This window comes from Tursiops truncatus, chromosome 10 (genome assembly GCF_011762595.2).
Source record: "Tursiops truncatus isolate mTurTru1 chromosome 10, mTurTru1.mat.Y, whole genome shotgun sequence".
Lineage (NCBI taxonomy): Eukaryota > Metazoa > Chordata > Mammalia > Artiodactyla > Delphinidae > Tursiops > Tursiops truncatus.
The window spans coordinates 23,051,704-23,067,630 of record NC_047043.1 but is presented as its reverse complement, the minus strand read 5'-3'; the positions used below and the strand labels follow the sequence as shown (position 1 = coordinate 23,067,630).

General features: G+C 52.4%; 3 protein-coding genes and 1 long non-coding RNA gene across 7 annotated transcripts; 3 read left to right on the top strand and 1 right to left on the bottom strand.

Annotated features, from left to right (window-relative positions):
- Window positions 1-210: 210 nt before the first annotated feature.
- LOC117313809 (BOLA class I histocompatibility antigen, alpha chain BL3-7) lies at window positions 211-4,239 on the top strand. 4 transcript variants are annotated; one of them, XM_033863984.2, is made up of 8 exons: window positions 213-384; window positions 712-981; window positions 1,183-1,458; window positions 2,079-2,354; window positions 2,473-2,583; window positions 3,014-3,046; window positions 3,187-3,223; window positions 3,398-4,239. In XM_033863984.2, exons 1-8 carry the CDS (start codon window positions 321-323, stop codon window positions 3,423-3,425), a joined length of 1,095 nt encoding a protein of 364 aa, XP_033719875.1. In that variant the 5' UTR covers window positions 213-320; the 3' UTR covers window positions 3,426-4,239. The 4 variants fall into 4 exon arrangements, with proteins under 4 accessions (XP_033719874.1, XP_033719875.1, XP_033719873.1 ...); XM_033863982.2 differs by having other exon boundaries at window positions 214-384; window positions 3,187-3,234; XM_073787838.1 differs by lacking the exon at window positions 3,187-3,223 and having other exon boundaries at window positions 214-384.
- Window positions 4,240-4,827: 588 nt separating this feature from the next.
- Window positions 4,828-14,993, top strand: LOC141275721 (uncharacterized). Its single transcript, XR_012323973.1, has 3 exons — window positions 4,828-5,416; window positions 11,605-11,758; window positions 14,860-14,993. It is a non-coding gene; the product is annotated as an uncharacterized lncRNA (long non-coding RNA).
- On the bottom strand, window positions 6,113-15,329 carry LOC117313729 (MHC class I polypeptide-related sequence B-like). Its single transcript, XM_073787841.1, is given in 5 exon segments — window positions 6,113-8,846; window positions 14,323-14,586; window positions 14,589-14,609; window positions 14,841-14,979; window positions 14,982-15,329. Coding segments are annotated over 5 exon segments (864 nt in total). The 3' UTR covers window positions 6,113-8,754.
- LOC117313811 (small ribosomal subunit protein uS14-like) lies at window positions 10,932-11,241 on the top strand. Its single transcript, XM_033863989.2, has one exon. The coding sequence runs from the start codon at window positions 10,969-10,971 to the stop codon at window positions 11,137-11,139; it is 171 nt and encodes a 56-aa protein (XP_033719880.1). The 5' UTR covers window positions 10,932-10,968; the 3' UTR covers window positions 11,140-11,241.
- Window positions 15,330-15,927: the final 598 nt, after the last annotated feature.

Genomic DNA, 15,927 nt, shown 5'->3' with positions numbered 1-15,927 from the left:
AAGAGCTCTCGGTGCAGGAGGGGAGGGATCAGGCAGAGTCCCAGGTCCCGGGAGGGGCAGGCTCTCAGGCTCTCAGGCTCTCAGGGTGTCAGGCGGTCTCTGGGGCGGGGACGCTCCGCGGGGGGGATTCCCAGTCTCCCGGAGTTTCACCTTTTCTCTCACAACCAGTGTCGGGCCCTCCTGCCTGGACACTCGTGACGCGACCCCACTTCTCACTCCCATTGCGTGTCCGGTTTCTAGAAGCGTCCCCGCGGTTCCCGGTTATAAAGTCTCCACCGACCCGCCGCACTGTTTCTCCTCAGACGCCGAGGTGGTGGGTCATGGCACCGCGAGCCCTCCTCCTGCTCCTCACGGGGGCCCTGGCTCTGACCGAGACCTGGGCGGGTGAGTGCGGGGTCGGGAGGGAACGGCCTCTGCGGGGAGGAGCGAGGAGACCCCGGGGGTCGGGGGTCAGGACTCCCAGGGAAGGAGCCACGCCTCTGCCCCCCACCCCGGTCCAGACCCGCCCCCTCACCCCGGTCCCCGCCTGTCCCTCCCTTGCTTCCCGCCCCCTCTTCTCTCCCCGCGAGGTGCCGGCCCTTCTCCGACCTCCACACCTTTTCCGTCTCACGAGCCCCTCGCCCCCTCCCCCCTGCCGGCCCCGTCACCTCGGACCCGGGGACCCGCGCCGGGGGGAGGGTCGGACCGGATCTCACCCCTCCCCGCCCCCAGGCTCCCACTCCCTGAGGTATTTCTTCACCGGGGTGTCCCGGCCCGGCCGCGGGGAGCCCCGCTTCATCGCCGTCGGCTACGTGGACGACACGCAGTTCGTGCGGTTCGACGGCGACGCCCCGAATCCGAGGAGTGAGCCGCGGGCGCCGTGGATGGAGCAGGAGGGGCCGGAGTACTGGGAAGAGCAGACGCGGATCTTCAAGGACGCCGCACAGAGGTACCGAGTGGACCTGAACACCCTGCGCGGCTACTACAACCAGAGCGAGGCCGGTGAGCGACGCGGGCCCGGGACCAGGTCACGACCCCCATCCCCAGGGACGGGCCGGCGTCGCCCCGAGTCTCCGGGTCCGAGGGTCACCCCAACATTGCGGGACCCGCCCGGCCCCGCGACTCGGGAGGAAACGGCGGGACTTTACACGGTTTCATTTTCAGTTTGGGTTTAATCGCTGCGGCTGGTCGGGGCGGGGTCAGGGTCTCACACCTACCAGGGGATGTACGGCTGCGACGTGGGGCCGGACGGTCGCCTCCTCCGCGGGTACAGCCAGTACGCCTACGACGGCGCCGATTACATCGCCCTGAACGAGGACCTGCGCTCCTGGACCGCGGCCGACGGGGCGGCTCAGATCACCAAGCGCAAGCGGGAGGCGGCCGGTGCTGGGGAGCGCCACAGGAACTACGTGGAGCGCAGGTGTGTTGAGGGGCTCCTCAGATACCTGGAGAACGGGAAGGACACGCTGCAGCGCGCAGGTACGAGGGGCCGCGGGGCCTCCCTGGTGTCCCCTCGCGCTGGAACTGGCTTCCCACAAGGGGAGGAAATGGGGTCCCTGTGGGAACACCGCCCCAACTTCTTGTCGGGAGAGGGAGGAATCCGCCCAGGTTTTCATATTCGGTACAAGACAGTGACTCGCCGGTGGCCTCACTTCTCTGAAAGACAGTGAAGGAATCCAGTCTCTTTGGGGAAGAAGCAGGAAGCCATCCCTGAAATAACTGACCAGCGGCGCCCTTTGACCCTGACCCCCATCTTGTGAACCATGACTTTCTCTCTCAAGCCTGTTCTCAGCCTAAGAACATCTTAGGAGGCCTGACTCTAGCTTTTCTGAGGCATTCAGCCTCCACCAAAGTCACGATCATTGCTCTGTATTCTCCCCTTTACATGGAGCCTCCTACCTTGGCTTTCATCCTTATTCTAGAACTTTCCAAGGACTGGGAGATCTTCCCAGACCCCGGAGTCCAGGCTGGTGTCTGGTGTTTTTGCTGCTTCTTTTCAAACCTGTTGTGCTGTTCATTCTCAGGATGGTCACATGATGTTGCTTCAGTGGCCCATGAAGGTAACTCTAAGTGTGAATTTTCTGATTCTTCCTCCTCAGACCCTCCAAAGACACACGTGACCCACCACCCCATCTCTGATCGTGAGGTCACCCTGAGGTGCTGGGCCCTGGGCTTCTACCCTAAGGAGATCTCACTGACCTGGCAGCGTGATGGGGAGGATCAGACCCAGGACATGGAGCTTGTGGAGACCAGGCCTTCAGGGGACAGAACCTTCCAGAAGTGGGCGGCCCTGGTGGTGCCTTCTGGAGAGGAGCAGAGATACACGTGCCACGTGCAGCATGAGGGGCTTCAGGAGCCCCTCACCCTGAGATGGGGTAAGGAGGGACATGTGGGGTGGAGCTTCCTCTCAGATAAAGCAGGAGTCCTTCTGGACACGTTCAGCAAGGTCGGGATTCGTGCCTGAGGTCAGGGCCCCTTCCCTTTCCTCCACAGAACCTCCTCAGCCCACCGTCCCCATCATAGGCCTCATTGTTGGCCTGGTTCTCTTGGTGGTCACTGGAGCCGTGGTGGCTGGAGCTGTGATCTGGAGGAAGAAGCACTCAGGTAGGGAAGGGGGGAAGGATCTGAGTTTTCTTGTGTCACTGGGGGGTTCAAGCCCAGGTGGAAGCTTGCCTGCGTGTGTATTGGGCAGCACCATTCAGAGACATTGCTTGTCAGTGTGCAGACTGGCACTTACCCTTTTGTAAAGCACATGTGGAAATGAAAGACACGTTTTTCACCTTCATAATTCCAGTTGGGGACCAGGTTACCAGCACTTGAAGGTCAGAGAGGGAATGTTCCTGCTGACAGACCCCCAGGAGGGAAGAAGTTGATCTAGTCCCCGCACATCTCCTTTCTTCATGTTCCTGATCCTATCATGGATTTTGGTCAACAGTTCTGGAAAGTTCTCTGTGGTCCAGGACTAGAGGGTTCCTCTAGGATCTCACAACTCAGTCTTCTCCCTGGCCTCTCACGTGATGTTTTCTTCTTACAGGTGAAAAAGGAGGGAGCTACGCTCAGGCTGCAAGTAAGTGTGGAGGGGCTGTGATTCCTGAGACCCTTGTGAGGGTGCAGAGAGGAGGCCATGGGGGGCTCACCCTCCTAAAGTTCCTTCTCTAGTTTCTCTCCTGTGTGTTCTGACCACATCCTGGTTTTGTTCTCCGCTAGGCAGTGACAGTGCCCAAGGCTCTGATGTGTCTCTCAGGCATCCTAAGGGTGAGGCTCTGGAGGATCTAGATTAGGACGGGGGATGGGGCAGAGGGGATGCCCTGGGAGACGGGGATTCTTTGAGTGGGACATTTGAGCAGGTGGGGGGCTGTCAGAAGGTCAGCACTTACGTGACTGCCCTGAATTTGTTCATGATTATTTTCTTCTATAGTTTGAGACAGCTGCCTTGTGGGGACTAAGTGATGCAGGATTCCGCATCCCACCCCTGCATTGTGACTTCAAGATCTTCTGACTTTCTGCAAACGTCATCTGAATGTGTCTGTGTTCCTGTTAGCATAAAATGAAGAGGTGGGGAGCCTGGCCCACCACTGCCCACCACGACCCCTCCCCACACTGGCCTGTGTTCTCTTCCCTGATGGCCTTTCCTGACCGAACAGAGGCGGGGCTGGGCCGTCTCCATCTTTGTCTTAACTTCATTTTGGGCTGAAAAGTAATGTCTTTCATATCCTATTGAAAATCAGGATCCAAACTACAGCTCTCCCCCTACTATGTAGATGGGTCCTCATCGGTCTTGTCCCCCAGTGTTTGGTTGTTTGGGTCTTTTTCCTAAAACTGTACAAATGTTAGATATTTAATCTTTGGTAATATGACATTACAAAGAAATGGCTTCCTTCTGTTATTGTTCAGCTTAGTCATCTTCATATATGCTTAATCATTACTAGTTACTTCTGTTATTTCGTTTCCTTCTGGTTTTTTTTTTTAAATTCATTTCCCTTGGCATTATCAACGTCTTTGTTACTGGCTTCTAAGAACTAATTTATGACTAAGGATGCTAACAATTTGTCATGCAATGTAAACGAAATACCATGTTTTACTGCCATCAGTTTACTATGGTGTTTTGTTTTTGGTTGTGTATTAAAATATACTCATGTTGTGCCTTAAAAAAAATCAGGATATGAATTTGTTTTTTGCTATTTATGCCATGAGGGGTTGATGGGATAATAAAGGTGAGGATTCCTGAAGTTTGAGAGGAAATAAATGGAAGCACGGAGACCCTTCCAGATTCCATGTGCTTGCTGTGCTGAGTCTGCTGCAGGTGGGACAGGAGGAGGCTGTGAGGAGCTGAGCGTGGACGCGGCCTGTGCCCACTCCATGCTCACCGCATTGTGGGCTTTGAGGTGGTCACTCCTGGTCACATCTTCTCAGCTCTTTTGTCCTTGTCCCTTCAGTAGAACCTTGTCCCACCAGCAGCTGTGATCTCAGAAGAAGTCACCAGGTGAGCCTCGGCTCAGGCCTGTGTCCAGTCCTCAGCCCCTATCTTTTGGGTGTTATTTGTTGTTTCTTTGTTTCTTTAGAGGTTCTTGCCTGAGTTTGTGTTTTATTCTCCTCTGGGTGTCCCCCACCTCTGACAGCTGGAGGAGTCGTTTGGCCTGTCGTGGTCCCCACAAGGCCCAAGGCTGCCCCTGCACACAGGAGAGTCTGTGGTGTCCAGAGGTGGATTTTCAGATTCATCCAGCTCTTGCCCTTTGTCTAGGGTTTGATTGTTCTTTCCATATTTCCCCCAACCTTCTCAAAGGATCCAGATTCTGGAATTAGCAGAAAGGCGGGAAACCATAATGTCTCGTCTTAGGTAAGTTCCTGTTGGAATTCTGCTCTGCTCGCCTACCCACTCTCCCTGCCCTTAGCTCTAGTAATCCCAGTGCTGGCTCCAGTACAAACTCATGGACTTATAAAGCAGAGTCTAATTTAGGTTTATATTTGGTTGGAAAATAGGACTCATAAGTCAAGGATCATTGTTTTCTGAAAAGAAAAATATACTTGTGTGAGGCAGTGTGGAGGAGGGTTGGTTGGGGAGAAGGGGAGAACAGCACTTGTGAGAAAAACACCGGCAGCACTGACGTCAATGTGAGTAGATGTTGTGCTGTAGCTGCCACAAAACAGCGTTTGGCCTTAGGTCACATTAGTAAAGATGCTGTCTCTAGAATAGGGAGGTGCTCTACATTGAACATTCACTCAGCTGATACCGGTTGTGTGCCAGATATATGACACAATGTTTTGCATCTAGGAAACTTCACTGAAGTTAAAACAGAAAAATTGCTGGCCTTGTGGAGCATGTATTCTAGTGGGAAGAGAGAGACTATGTGCTATCAGCATAGTAAATAAGGAAAGTGTTCTGTTACTAGGGGATACGTACAATGGAAAAGATGCAGTGGAGAAGGTGATTCAGAGTGTGAGTATGGGGACAGGGAAAATGGGTGTTTTACTAGGGCGGTCAGGGTGGGCCTCACTGGGAAGGTGACCTTTGAGGAAAGATTTGAAGGACATGAGGAATTATCCCTGAGGATGTCTGGAGGAGGTTCTTTCCAGGCAGAGGGAACCTCCAGGCAAATACACCAGGGCAGAAGCATGTCTGTGTGTCCCAGTTAAAGTGAGGAGGCCAGTATGGCAGGAGCAGAGATTAATTGAGATGGGATCAGAGGTACAGCCAGACCATGTAAGGCCTGGAGGATGCTGGGAGGGTTTCGACTTTTGCTCTGAGTGGGATGGGCGTTATAAGATTGTTTTGAGCAGAAGAGGGACATGGTATGACTTCTTTCTTTATTTTTAATAGGTTTTATCTCTCTTATTTATTTATTTATTTACGCTGAGTTGGGTCTTCGTTGCGGCGTGCTGGTTTTCTCTAGTTGTGGCTAGCAGGTACTACCCTTCATTCCAGTGCGTGGGCTCTAGGCGCGTGGGCTTCAGTAGTTGCGGAGTGTGGGCCCAGTAGTTGTGGCTCATGGACTCTAGAGTGCAGGCGCAATAGTTGTGGCGCACAGGCTCAGTTGCTCCGTGGCATGTGGGATCTTCCCGGACCAGGGATCGAACTGTGTCCCCTGCACTGGCAGGCGGATTCGTAATCACTGCGCCAACAGGGAAGTCCCTATTTTTTTTTAATATTTAAATTTTATTGTATAGTTGATTTACAATGTTGTGTTACTTTCAGGTGTATAGCAAAGTGATTCAGTTATACATATATTTGTTCTTTTTTAGTTTCTTTTCTCATATAGGTTATCACAGAATACTGAGTAGAGTTCCCTTTGCTATACAGTAGGTCCTTGTTGGTTATCTGTCTTATACATAGTAGTGTGTGTGTGTTCATCCCAACCTCCTGATTTATCCCTCCCCTCCACGTTTCCCCTTTGCTTACCATAAGTTTTTTTCAATATCTGTTAAGTCTGTTTCTGTTTTGTAAATAAGTTTATTTGTACCTTTTTAAAAAAATTAGATTCCACATTTGAGTGATATCATATGATATTTGTCTTCCTCTGTCTCACTTACTTCACTTAGTATGATAATCTCTAGGGCCATCCATGCTGCTGAAAATGACATTACTTCATTCTTTTTTATGGCTGAGTATATTCCATTGGACTTCACCTTTAAAAGCATCACTTTGGCTGCTGTGCTAAGAACAGAACTGTGAGGCAAGGAGGGAGTGAAGCCATAGGGAAGCAGTGGGAAACTAGTGCAGTGTCCAGGCTGGAGATGGCCGTTGCTTCGACTTGGGTGTGAGCAGTGGATGTAATGGGAAGTAATTAGATTCTGGACACGTCCTGAAGGTGGATTTTACAGCATTTGCTAAAGGATTAAATCTGGGGTATGAGAAAGAGGAGTTAAGGAGGACACCCTAAAGTTTGGACTATGTAAGTAAAAAGATGGCATTACTCTCACCAGAGATGGGGAAGACGAAGGAGCAAATTTTGGGGGAGAGGGGGCATTATGGGCATTTGGTTTAAGAGATGTTGGAGCTGAGATTTTGTTAGAAATACAAGCCAGGTAGTTGGATTGGCAGTTGGACAAATGAGTCTGGAGTTTAAGAGCAATGTCTGGGCTGGAGAAATAGATTTGGGAGGCGATGCCACATCATGATATTTAAAGCCTTGAGAACTGATGAGGTCTCCAAGGGAGGGAGTGATGGCTGTAGAAGAGGAAGGACAAGGACTGAACCCTGGACCCCCCCAGCGCTATGCAATCGGATCAGATCACACAGCTGAGCAGACTGCGTGGTTCTGACACTGTGTCTAGACGGCACAGAGACCCGGGAGTCTGATCTTTGCTTTGTACAGGAAAGCCCTGGACATCTTTTTAAGATTCAGGAAGTCAGAAAGCATGAAATTCTGGGTTTAGAACAAGGTTGGTGTTGATGCTGCTGGTCTTCAGATCACACTTTTTAAAAAATTTATTTATTTATTTATTATTTTTGTCTGCATCGGGTCTTAGTTGTGGCATGTGGGATCTTTGCTGAGCATGCAGGATCTTTCGTTGGTGTTCGTGGGCTCTTTTTGTTTTTTTTTTTAGAGAATTGATATCTTTTTATTTATTTATCTGGGGCTGTGTTGGGTCTTCGTTTCTGTGCAAGGGCTTTCTCTAGTTGCAGCGAGCGGGGGCCACTCTTCATCGTGGTGTGCGGGCCTCTCACTGTCGCGGCCTTCTCTTGTTGTGGAGCATAACCTCCAGACGCGCAGGCTCAGTAGCTGTGGCGCAAGGGCTTAGTTGCTCCGTGGCATGTGGGATCTTCCCAGACCAGGTCTCGAACCCGTGTCCCCTGCATTGGCAGGCAGATTCTCAACCACTGCGCCACCAGGGAAGCCCCTCGTGGGCTCTTTGTTGCAGCGTGCAGGTGTCTCTCTAGTTGTGGCATGCGGGCTTAGTTGCTCCGCCGCACGTGGGGTCTTAGTTCCCCGACCAGGGATTGAACCTGAGTGCCCTGCATTGGAAGGCAGATTCTTTACCACTGGACCACCAGGGAAGTCCCCAGATCACACTTTTAGTAGCAAGAACGTTCGTAGACCAGGATTCCCACATGGCTGTGCATCAGCCTTACGCATAGGACTTGCTGAATAAGCTTTTCCTTGATCTTGTGCCTAATACTCTGAGAAGGTGGTCCTGGGGAGAGGCCTGAGCATTTTGGAAGAAGCCCCACAAGCAATCCTGATGCTCAGCCACTTTGGGAACCACCAAGGTCAGCGACAGAGAGTGGCCAGAGAAGGGTCTTAAATCCACATTTAAAAGTGTTTTGTTTTTTTTTTCAGAAAGAAAAGGGAGAACCTATATTGTCAATTATGAGATGTGATGTTGGGAAATACATGTAGTTCTCTCTACTATGGGGTATAGTCGGGTGGAAGACTTAGGAAGTGGTTCACAGTTCAGCCTAATGAAATCCGTGCTCTCTGAAGTTATTCTCCAGACTGAGTTCTCACTCACTCTTGGAACAAACAATAGGATCCAAAATTTTTCTAATTTAGGCCTAAAGTACCATATATATATGATATGGGGGCTCATATCATTTTGGGAAGGCTACAGAACCAGGCTTGAGGCTCCACGGGAACAGAACCCACAGCGTCCACCCTAGGCCAGGTCCCACATAGGAACATTCGCCCCTGTTGCTGGGCACAGATGTCACTGCTCACACAGTGAGCCCCGCATGCTGGACGTGGACCCTGCGGCGAGGACGGCTGTCACTGCGGTTGCTGACAGCTGGAGGTTGTGTAACTCCCACTCACACCAGCCTTGCCAAATGCATTCTGCTCAGTCCCAGCCTCTCTGTGTCACCACATCCTGAGTAGAGCCTGAAATGTGGTCTCCTGAGTGGTGAGGCCTGAGCTCCATGCTGTGTCCACCTGCAAGAATGTTTGGGAAAGTGGGTTTTCCTCTTTTATGGAGGAAGGTGGTCTCTGCCTCCTACCAAGACTCTTTTAGTGTGGAATTCTCCTAATCTAGGAATTGTCCTAATCAGGTAAGGGGGTGGTGAGGGATGGAAAAAGAATGTCAAATTTCAATTCTTAGAGCAAAGATCTGAGACTGGAACTGGATCTGGTACATTGTAGGCACTCGGGTTTGGTTGAAAGAACAAGTGACTAATAAATGACATCCAAGGTAGAGATTTACTTGCTTACTACTCTTACTCTGAATTTCTTTGTGAGCTGGTGAGGGATTTTTTCCTTCACGCAACCAATTTTCTGATTCTCAGACGCCAACTGGGTGTCCTACAATTCAACTCAATTCTGACACGAGCTGCCTGGAATTAGCATCAGACCCCACAGGTTTCAGGGCTCAGTCCCGCAGACTTCCTTTACTTCAGAAGCAAGTTGCAAGCCTCAAGTCCCTGTGTTACCTGCACTTCTGTCTGACTTGACTACAAAGCTAGGGGTTCCCCCCAAGTCTGATAATTTGGTAGAACAAGTCATAGAACTCAGGAAAATGCTATGCTTACCATTACAGTCTATAGTAAATGACACAAGTGAGCAGCCAGATGAAGAGGTACCTAACTCGAGGTCTGGAAAGGTCCCGAGTGTAGGAGCCTCAGTCACCGTGGAGTTGAAGTGTGCTACTCTCCCAGCATGTGGATGTGTTCACCAATTTGGAAGGTCTCCAAATTCTGTCATTTTAGGGTTTGTAATGAAAGTTTCATGATGTAGCCATGATTGATTAAATCATTGACCATTACTGATTGACCTCATCCTCCAGCCCCCCTCTCCCCAGAGGTCAGGGAGTGAGGCTGCAAGTTCCAACCCTCTGATCATGGCTTGCTTTTCTGGTGACCAGACCCCATCCTGAAGCTTCTAGGACCTTTCAGCCAAGAGTCATCGTCCTAGCACCCCAAAGATGCTTTTATCACTCAGATAGCCCCTGTCTTTGACCACAGATCCCTTAGAGCAGAAGGACCATAACAGTTAAAAGATGCTGACACATGACTAGAGTCCCATTCAGTCATTAACAAGTAGTCCAGTCCACCTTCCTATCGAGGATATTTACATGGCAAATAAATTCATGAAAAATTGCTCAACATTTTTAGTCAGAGGGGGAATTCAAATTAACCGTAATATGACATCGCTGAACACTGCCCAGAGTTGTTAAAATGAAAAAACCACGCCAAATCAGTTGCTGGCAAGAATTTGGGCTAATTATCTCTCATATATTGCTAGTGGGAGAGTAAATTGATTCAAATACTTTGAAAACGTCTTTGGTGGTAACCAAACATTCACTCACCAGCATTTCCACTCTTAGTTATATACTCAATAAATATGCATGCATATGTGTGCCAAACATATGAAAATATTATTCATAGCGGCTCGATTTGTAAAATCTGGATATAACACAAATGCCCATGAACAGTAGAGGACGAGAAATGTGGTCTATTCCTATAATGGAACACCACGAGAGTAAATAAATTACAACCACACACAGCAATAGGGGTGAGACCCGGTGACATAATGTTGAGTGAGAGAGCCAGACACAGGGGGGCATCCACTGCATAATTCTTTCCAATCAGAAACTGGCAGAACTCACCTATGTATGGCGTTAAAAATCAAGATAATGATTACTCTGAGGGGTGGGATGGGCAGGTTCCTTTATGACTGAATAGGATGCAAGAGGGTTTCTTGGGATGCTGGAAAGGTTACTTGTGAGTGTTGTTTACCCCAGTGTTCACTTGGTGAAAATCCACTGCACACTTATGAGCTGCCCACTTCTCTATGGGTGTTGTCCTTCATGCAAGTATGATTTTCTTGGATTTTTGAAATAATTCTTTCTAAGAATTCTTAGAATAACATAGAATTCTTCTTACTGAAAGCCCTCAGAAATGCTGAATTGAAAAAAAATCACTACAATTTTTAGAAACTCAAGGAAATACATGCCTGTGATTCAGATATAAAGAAGAGAAGCTAAAGTGAGAGCAGTGAGCCTGGGAGCCGACACAAGAATAGTTTGGGGCTTTTGCCTTGTTGCAGCCGAGAAAGCAACATGGGGCACCAGCAGCTTTACCGGAGCCATCCGAGAAAATTCGGCCAGGGTTCTCGTTCTTGCCCCGTCTGCTCAAACCGGCACGGTCTGATCCGGAAATACGGCCTCAATATGTGCCGCCAGTGTTTCCGCCAGTACTCGAAGGACATCGGCTTCGTTAAGTTGGACTAAGTGTGAACTTCTTAAATGGGTCATCACGCATATCTACCTTCCTCAGAAACAATACTAACTCTTCGTATATAAAATAAAAATTTTAAAACTTCAAAAAAAAAATAGTTTGGGGAATGGCCGTCAAGCCAGGAAGTAGGAATCAAAACCCAAGCAGACTCTCTCCTCAGCATCAACACGTGGATCCAAGACAGTGAGGCCCCATCCCAGCCGCTCCTCCTGTCCAGCTAAGGGAACGGGGCCCCAGGGTGCAGAGCAGACTTGGAGCAGGTCTGCGGTGGACGAGGGCTCAGCCAGAGGTGGAGCGTGTTCTCTCCGTCTCCCTTAGAGGGAGCAGGGCTTGACCCCGGGCTTCACTGGCTCTGTGCTTTCTCCCCCAGGGGCCCCAGCCGTGAACGTGACCCACAGCCAGGACTTGGAGGGCACAGTCAACCTCACATGCTGGGCTTTCGGCTTTTTTTTCCCCAGAATATCTCAGTGGCCTGGTTTCCAGATGAGGAACCCATGTGCCGGCATGCCCAGCAGACCTCCGTGACCATAAGTGTTCTCCAAGGAGAGGAGCAGCGGGTCTAGTGTCACGTGGAACACAGCGGGAATCACAGTGCACATCCTGCGCCCCCTGGTGATCCTGGGGTGATCCTGGAGGGGGTTGTGACCTTGGGAGGGTCAGAGGCCAAGGTCAGGGAGAGGAGAGCAGGCCTGTGGCTCTGGGGTGCCTGGGTTATATATAATAAGTCCCTCTCTCAGGGAGAGGGTGGGGTGGGTGGGGAGGGGTCGGGGGTGCCCCAGGTGAGAACAGGAGCAACTACAGAGCTGCCTGGTCCCCCGCTCTGGGTGCTGCATGGACAGAGCCTCTCGCTGTGGGGCAGGGTGACTAACCATCCCTGTATGCCCAGGCTGAAGGCCAAATGATAAGGGAATTAGGCTCGTGGATGAGAAACCGCATTCCCAAGCACGCCAGTGACACAAAGAGGTGGCATCAACAGAAGGAGCTGAGCCTGCACACGCCACCCTTTCACTGTTCCACGCTCTGCCTTTGCTCTTTGCCAAACACAAAGCTCTGCTGCTCTTTTCCTCTCCCCTCAAGCAACCTGATTACGGGGAAATCAGTGTGACCATCCCCTTGTCCAAATCTACAGGGCAGTGACCACCGTGAGCAAGGGAACTGGCTCAGGGAGGGCAGGGTGAGGCCACAGAACGCAGACCCAGTGCCCTCCTCTAAAGAGCCCTTGGACTGTGTCCTGAGGGGCTGGACAGGAAAGAACCTGGAGGTAAGATAAAATCAGTGACCCCAGGTGTCCAAGGATTGGCTGGTCTCCTCTCCCTAAATGGTCAAGCGGTATCTGCTCACTACTCCTCCATATGAAGGAAATCCCAGCAAGCATGGGAACTTGAGAAGGATGCAGGCTGGGGGTGACCCAGAGGAATCGAAACTCAGAAGACAGCTCATGGAGGAGGAACTGGAGAGGTTGCAAAACATTTCTAGGTGGGGCCTCACAAGGGAGCATCACAGGCAGGGCTCTGGCACCATCCACTGAACCCTAGTTTGAGCCTTATGATTCTTCTACTTGGATTCTTAATACTGGCTGAAAAATTGGGGGAGAGAAATGCAGACAGGAAATCACCTTTCCTCTGAATTCCTCCTCAGTTTTTAACCCCTCCTCACCAGGTCACAAACACTTTACTTCAGGTTCCCTCTGATTCCAGGATCACCTAGACCCTCCCAACCAGCACATGATCCAACACATGCTCCCCAGACAAGCCCTGGTGAGCCTGAGAGTAGAGAAAAAGAGATGAGAACAAAAGGAGCTGCAACCCTCACTGCTGCCCAGTCTCACCCGAGCAAGGAGAGGCCTCGCTGGACACTAAGGGCCCCAGCCTGGCCCTGGCTTTAGGCAGAACCAAGGGGTTAGAGCAGACGTGGCTCCCATTCCCCTCACAAATACCCCAATGTCCAACTCTTGGAATAGAGGCTTGTCATCCTCTCACATCTGTGCAGAGGGACACGAGGGGGACCCTACATCCCAGGCAGAGCCCCTCCCATCCCCACCCGCGCCCAGATTTCTCACCTGGGCTCCCCACAGCTAATGCTGTCTTCTTCTTCTTCTTCGAGTAGCAAAGGACACAAAGCCCGATGATAAAAACAAGAGCAAAGGCAGCAACACCCAGGATGGTCCACTATTGACTCTGACGCAACAGGGTCTCTCCTGAGAGAGGGACTTATTATATATAACCCAGGCACCCCAGAGCCACAGGCCTGCTCTCCTCTCCCTGACCCTGGCCTCTGACCCAGGGTCACAAGCCCCTCCAGGATCACCCCAGGCTCAGCAGAGGGCACAGTGTGTGCACTGGGATTCCCGCTGTGTTCCAGTGGCACTGGACCCGCTGCTCCTCTCCTTGGGAAACACTTTTGGTCACCCAGGTCCGGTAGGCCCCGTTCCCATCAGGCAGGGCACCCCCAGACCGCTGGGCCTCCTGGCTCATGGGTTCCTCATCCCAAAACCAGGCCACAGAGATATTTTGGGGAAAGAAGCCAAAAGCCCAGCATGTGAGGTTGACTGTGCCCTCTGAGTCCTGGCTGTGGGTCACGTTCACGGCTGGGGGCCCTGTGGGAGAAAGCACAGAGCCACTGAGGCCTGGGGCCAAGCCCTGCTCCCTCTAAGGGAGACGGAGAGAACACGCTCCACCTCTGGCTGAGCCCTCGTCCACCGCAGACCTGCTCCAAGTCTGCTCTGCACCCTGGGGCCCCGTTCCTTCAGCCGGGCAGGAGGAGCGGCTGGGATGGGGCCTCACTCTCTTGGATCCACGTGTTGATGCTGAGGAGGGGGCCGTGCAGGGTGGGCTCCTGGGGACCAGGAGGGAACTTTCTGGGACGGGCAGGCTGGGAGCCAGGGGCGCCCACCCTGGTCTAGGGGCTTCCTCTCCTGCCTGACACCCCTCTTCCCTGGTCCAGTTTCTGTCGGAGGGCCCACTGCTCCCCTGGATGATCGTCACTGGTGCGGTTCATTCCCCTCCCCACCTGCCCGTCTTTCTACAGTGGGTTTAACGGAGCAGGAGATTGCAGGACACCACGCCAGCAGAGCAAATGTGCACCCAGAGGACAGGAAGGGTCTCCGTGTGCAGAGTCACGGCGGGGAGGCTCTAGGGGTCTGGGGGAGAGGAAGGGCCCTGGCACAGGAGCAGTACCTGTTCTCTCCCTGAAGCCTGTCCAGGATTCCAGATAGCCCTGCAGTCTTCCACAAAGCTCTCCCTGCACGGAGGCCTGGTAATACTTGCTTTGAAAGCCATCTGTGTCCCAGGACTTCTCCATTTCCATGGCCAAGTTCCGAGCCAAGGACTGGGGCGCTGTACATCCGTGGGTCTCTGGGTGACAGGAGAGGAGGAGCTCCCCATCATAGTAGCGAAACCTGAAGCCCCAGACGTGGTTGTCTTCTCGGATTTCACAGCCCAGATCTCCTGGAGGGAATTCACACCTGCACCCCACCCCACCAGCAGTGACTCCTCCAGTCCCCGTGTCCCTCTGTCCTCACACCCAAGTGAGAAACTCCAGCCAGAGGGCCCCCTCCCTGCTCCCCTCCATGTCTTCCCAGGGCTGCTGAGTCATGGCCACCCCCCTGCTGAACTCACAGACCCCTATCCTCTGGCCCCTGCCCCCAAATCCAGTGAAAGGCCTCCCAGCACTCTCGGACCCTCCCCACTCTCACCTCCTTTCTCCTCCTGCAGGGCCAGGATTTCTGCTAGAAGCTCTCTGAGGTCCTTCCACGTCTCTGTCAAGTCCTTGGACTCTGTGTCCCACGTCTCAGCTCCCAGCTCTTCTGCCCACAGCCCCCGGGGTTCTACCTGCCTGTCTCACGGTCATAGTGCAGGAAGGCCTGGCCATCCAAGTGTCCCCCAGCGAAAAAGCTGGACTGCACAGATCCATCCCGGGACAGCGCCGTGAGGTTGTAATGAAGACTGTGTGATCCTGGGGAAGGGGGAACCGCAGATGAAAGAGCTTTCCGGAAACAAGTGCGCATCAAATGTTTACCAGACAAGTTCTGCTGTCCTGACCTGCTCCAGGACTGAGGATGCAGAACATGCACATGTACAAGGGACCACAATGAGAATTTTTCCAACACAGGGGAAAGAAGAAAAAGAGAAGGGAAGGAGAGGGGAATTGAGGAGTGGAGGGAGGGGTGGAGATGGGCAAACATGCAGGACAAGTGCCAGGACAGGGAGGCACCGGCTCCCTAAGGGTCCAGGCAGGAGGCCAAGGGAAGAAGCTGGCCTGCAGGGGGCAAGGGAGAGGCAGGAAGACCAGGGTGAGGGGAGGTGGAGTCAGAGGGGAGGGAGGGGCAGTGTCAGGCCCAGGATCAGAGGCATCCCTGGTCAGAGGCGGGTCAGGTGAGATGGAGAGCGAGGGCTGCTGCCCGTGGGGCAGGCTCATCATGGACAAGGTGGACTCAAGGGAGGGTGAGGCACGAGGCAGAGGGCCCTGAGGGGCTGGGCTGTGGCCCTAAGAGAGTGGAAGGTGGGCCAGTACCCCTGGTGGAGGTGAAGCAGTCTGGGCCCAGAGTGCAAGAGGCATGGTGAGGCCCCAGGTGGGGAGGTGGCTGGACCTGCCAGTGTCCCCTGGGAGAGGTGGGTGTTGGGGGCCTGAGTCAGTGCCATGTGCCCAAGGGTCATGGAGAATTAGAAGGAGGGTTGGCAAGAGAAAATAGAACTGAAAAGCCAAGGTGCACGTTGGGAGGGACCTGCATGGTGGGAGTGGTTGGGGGCAGGTCACACCTCCACAGAGGGCATGGGTCAGGC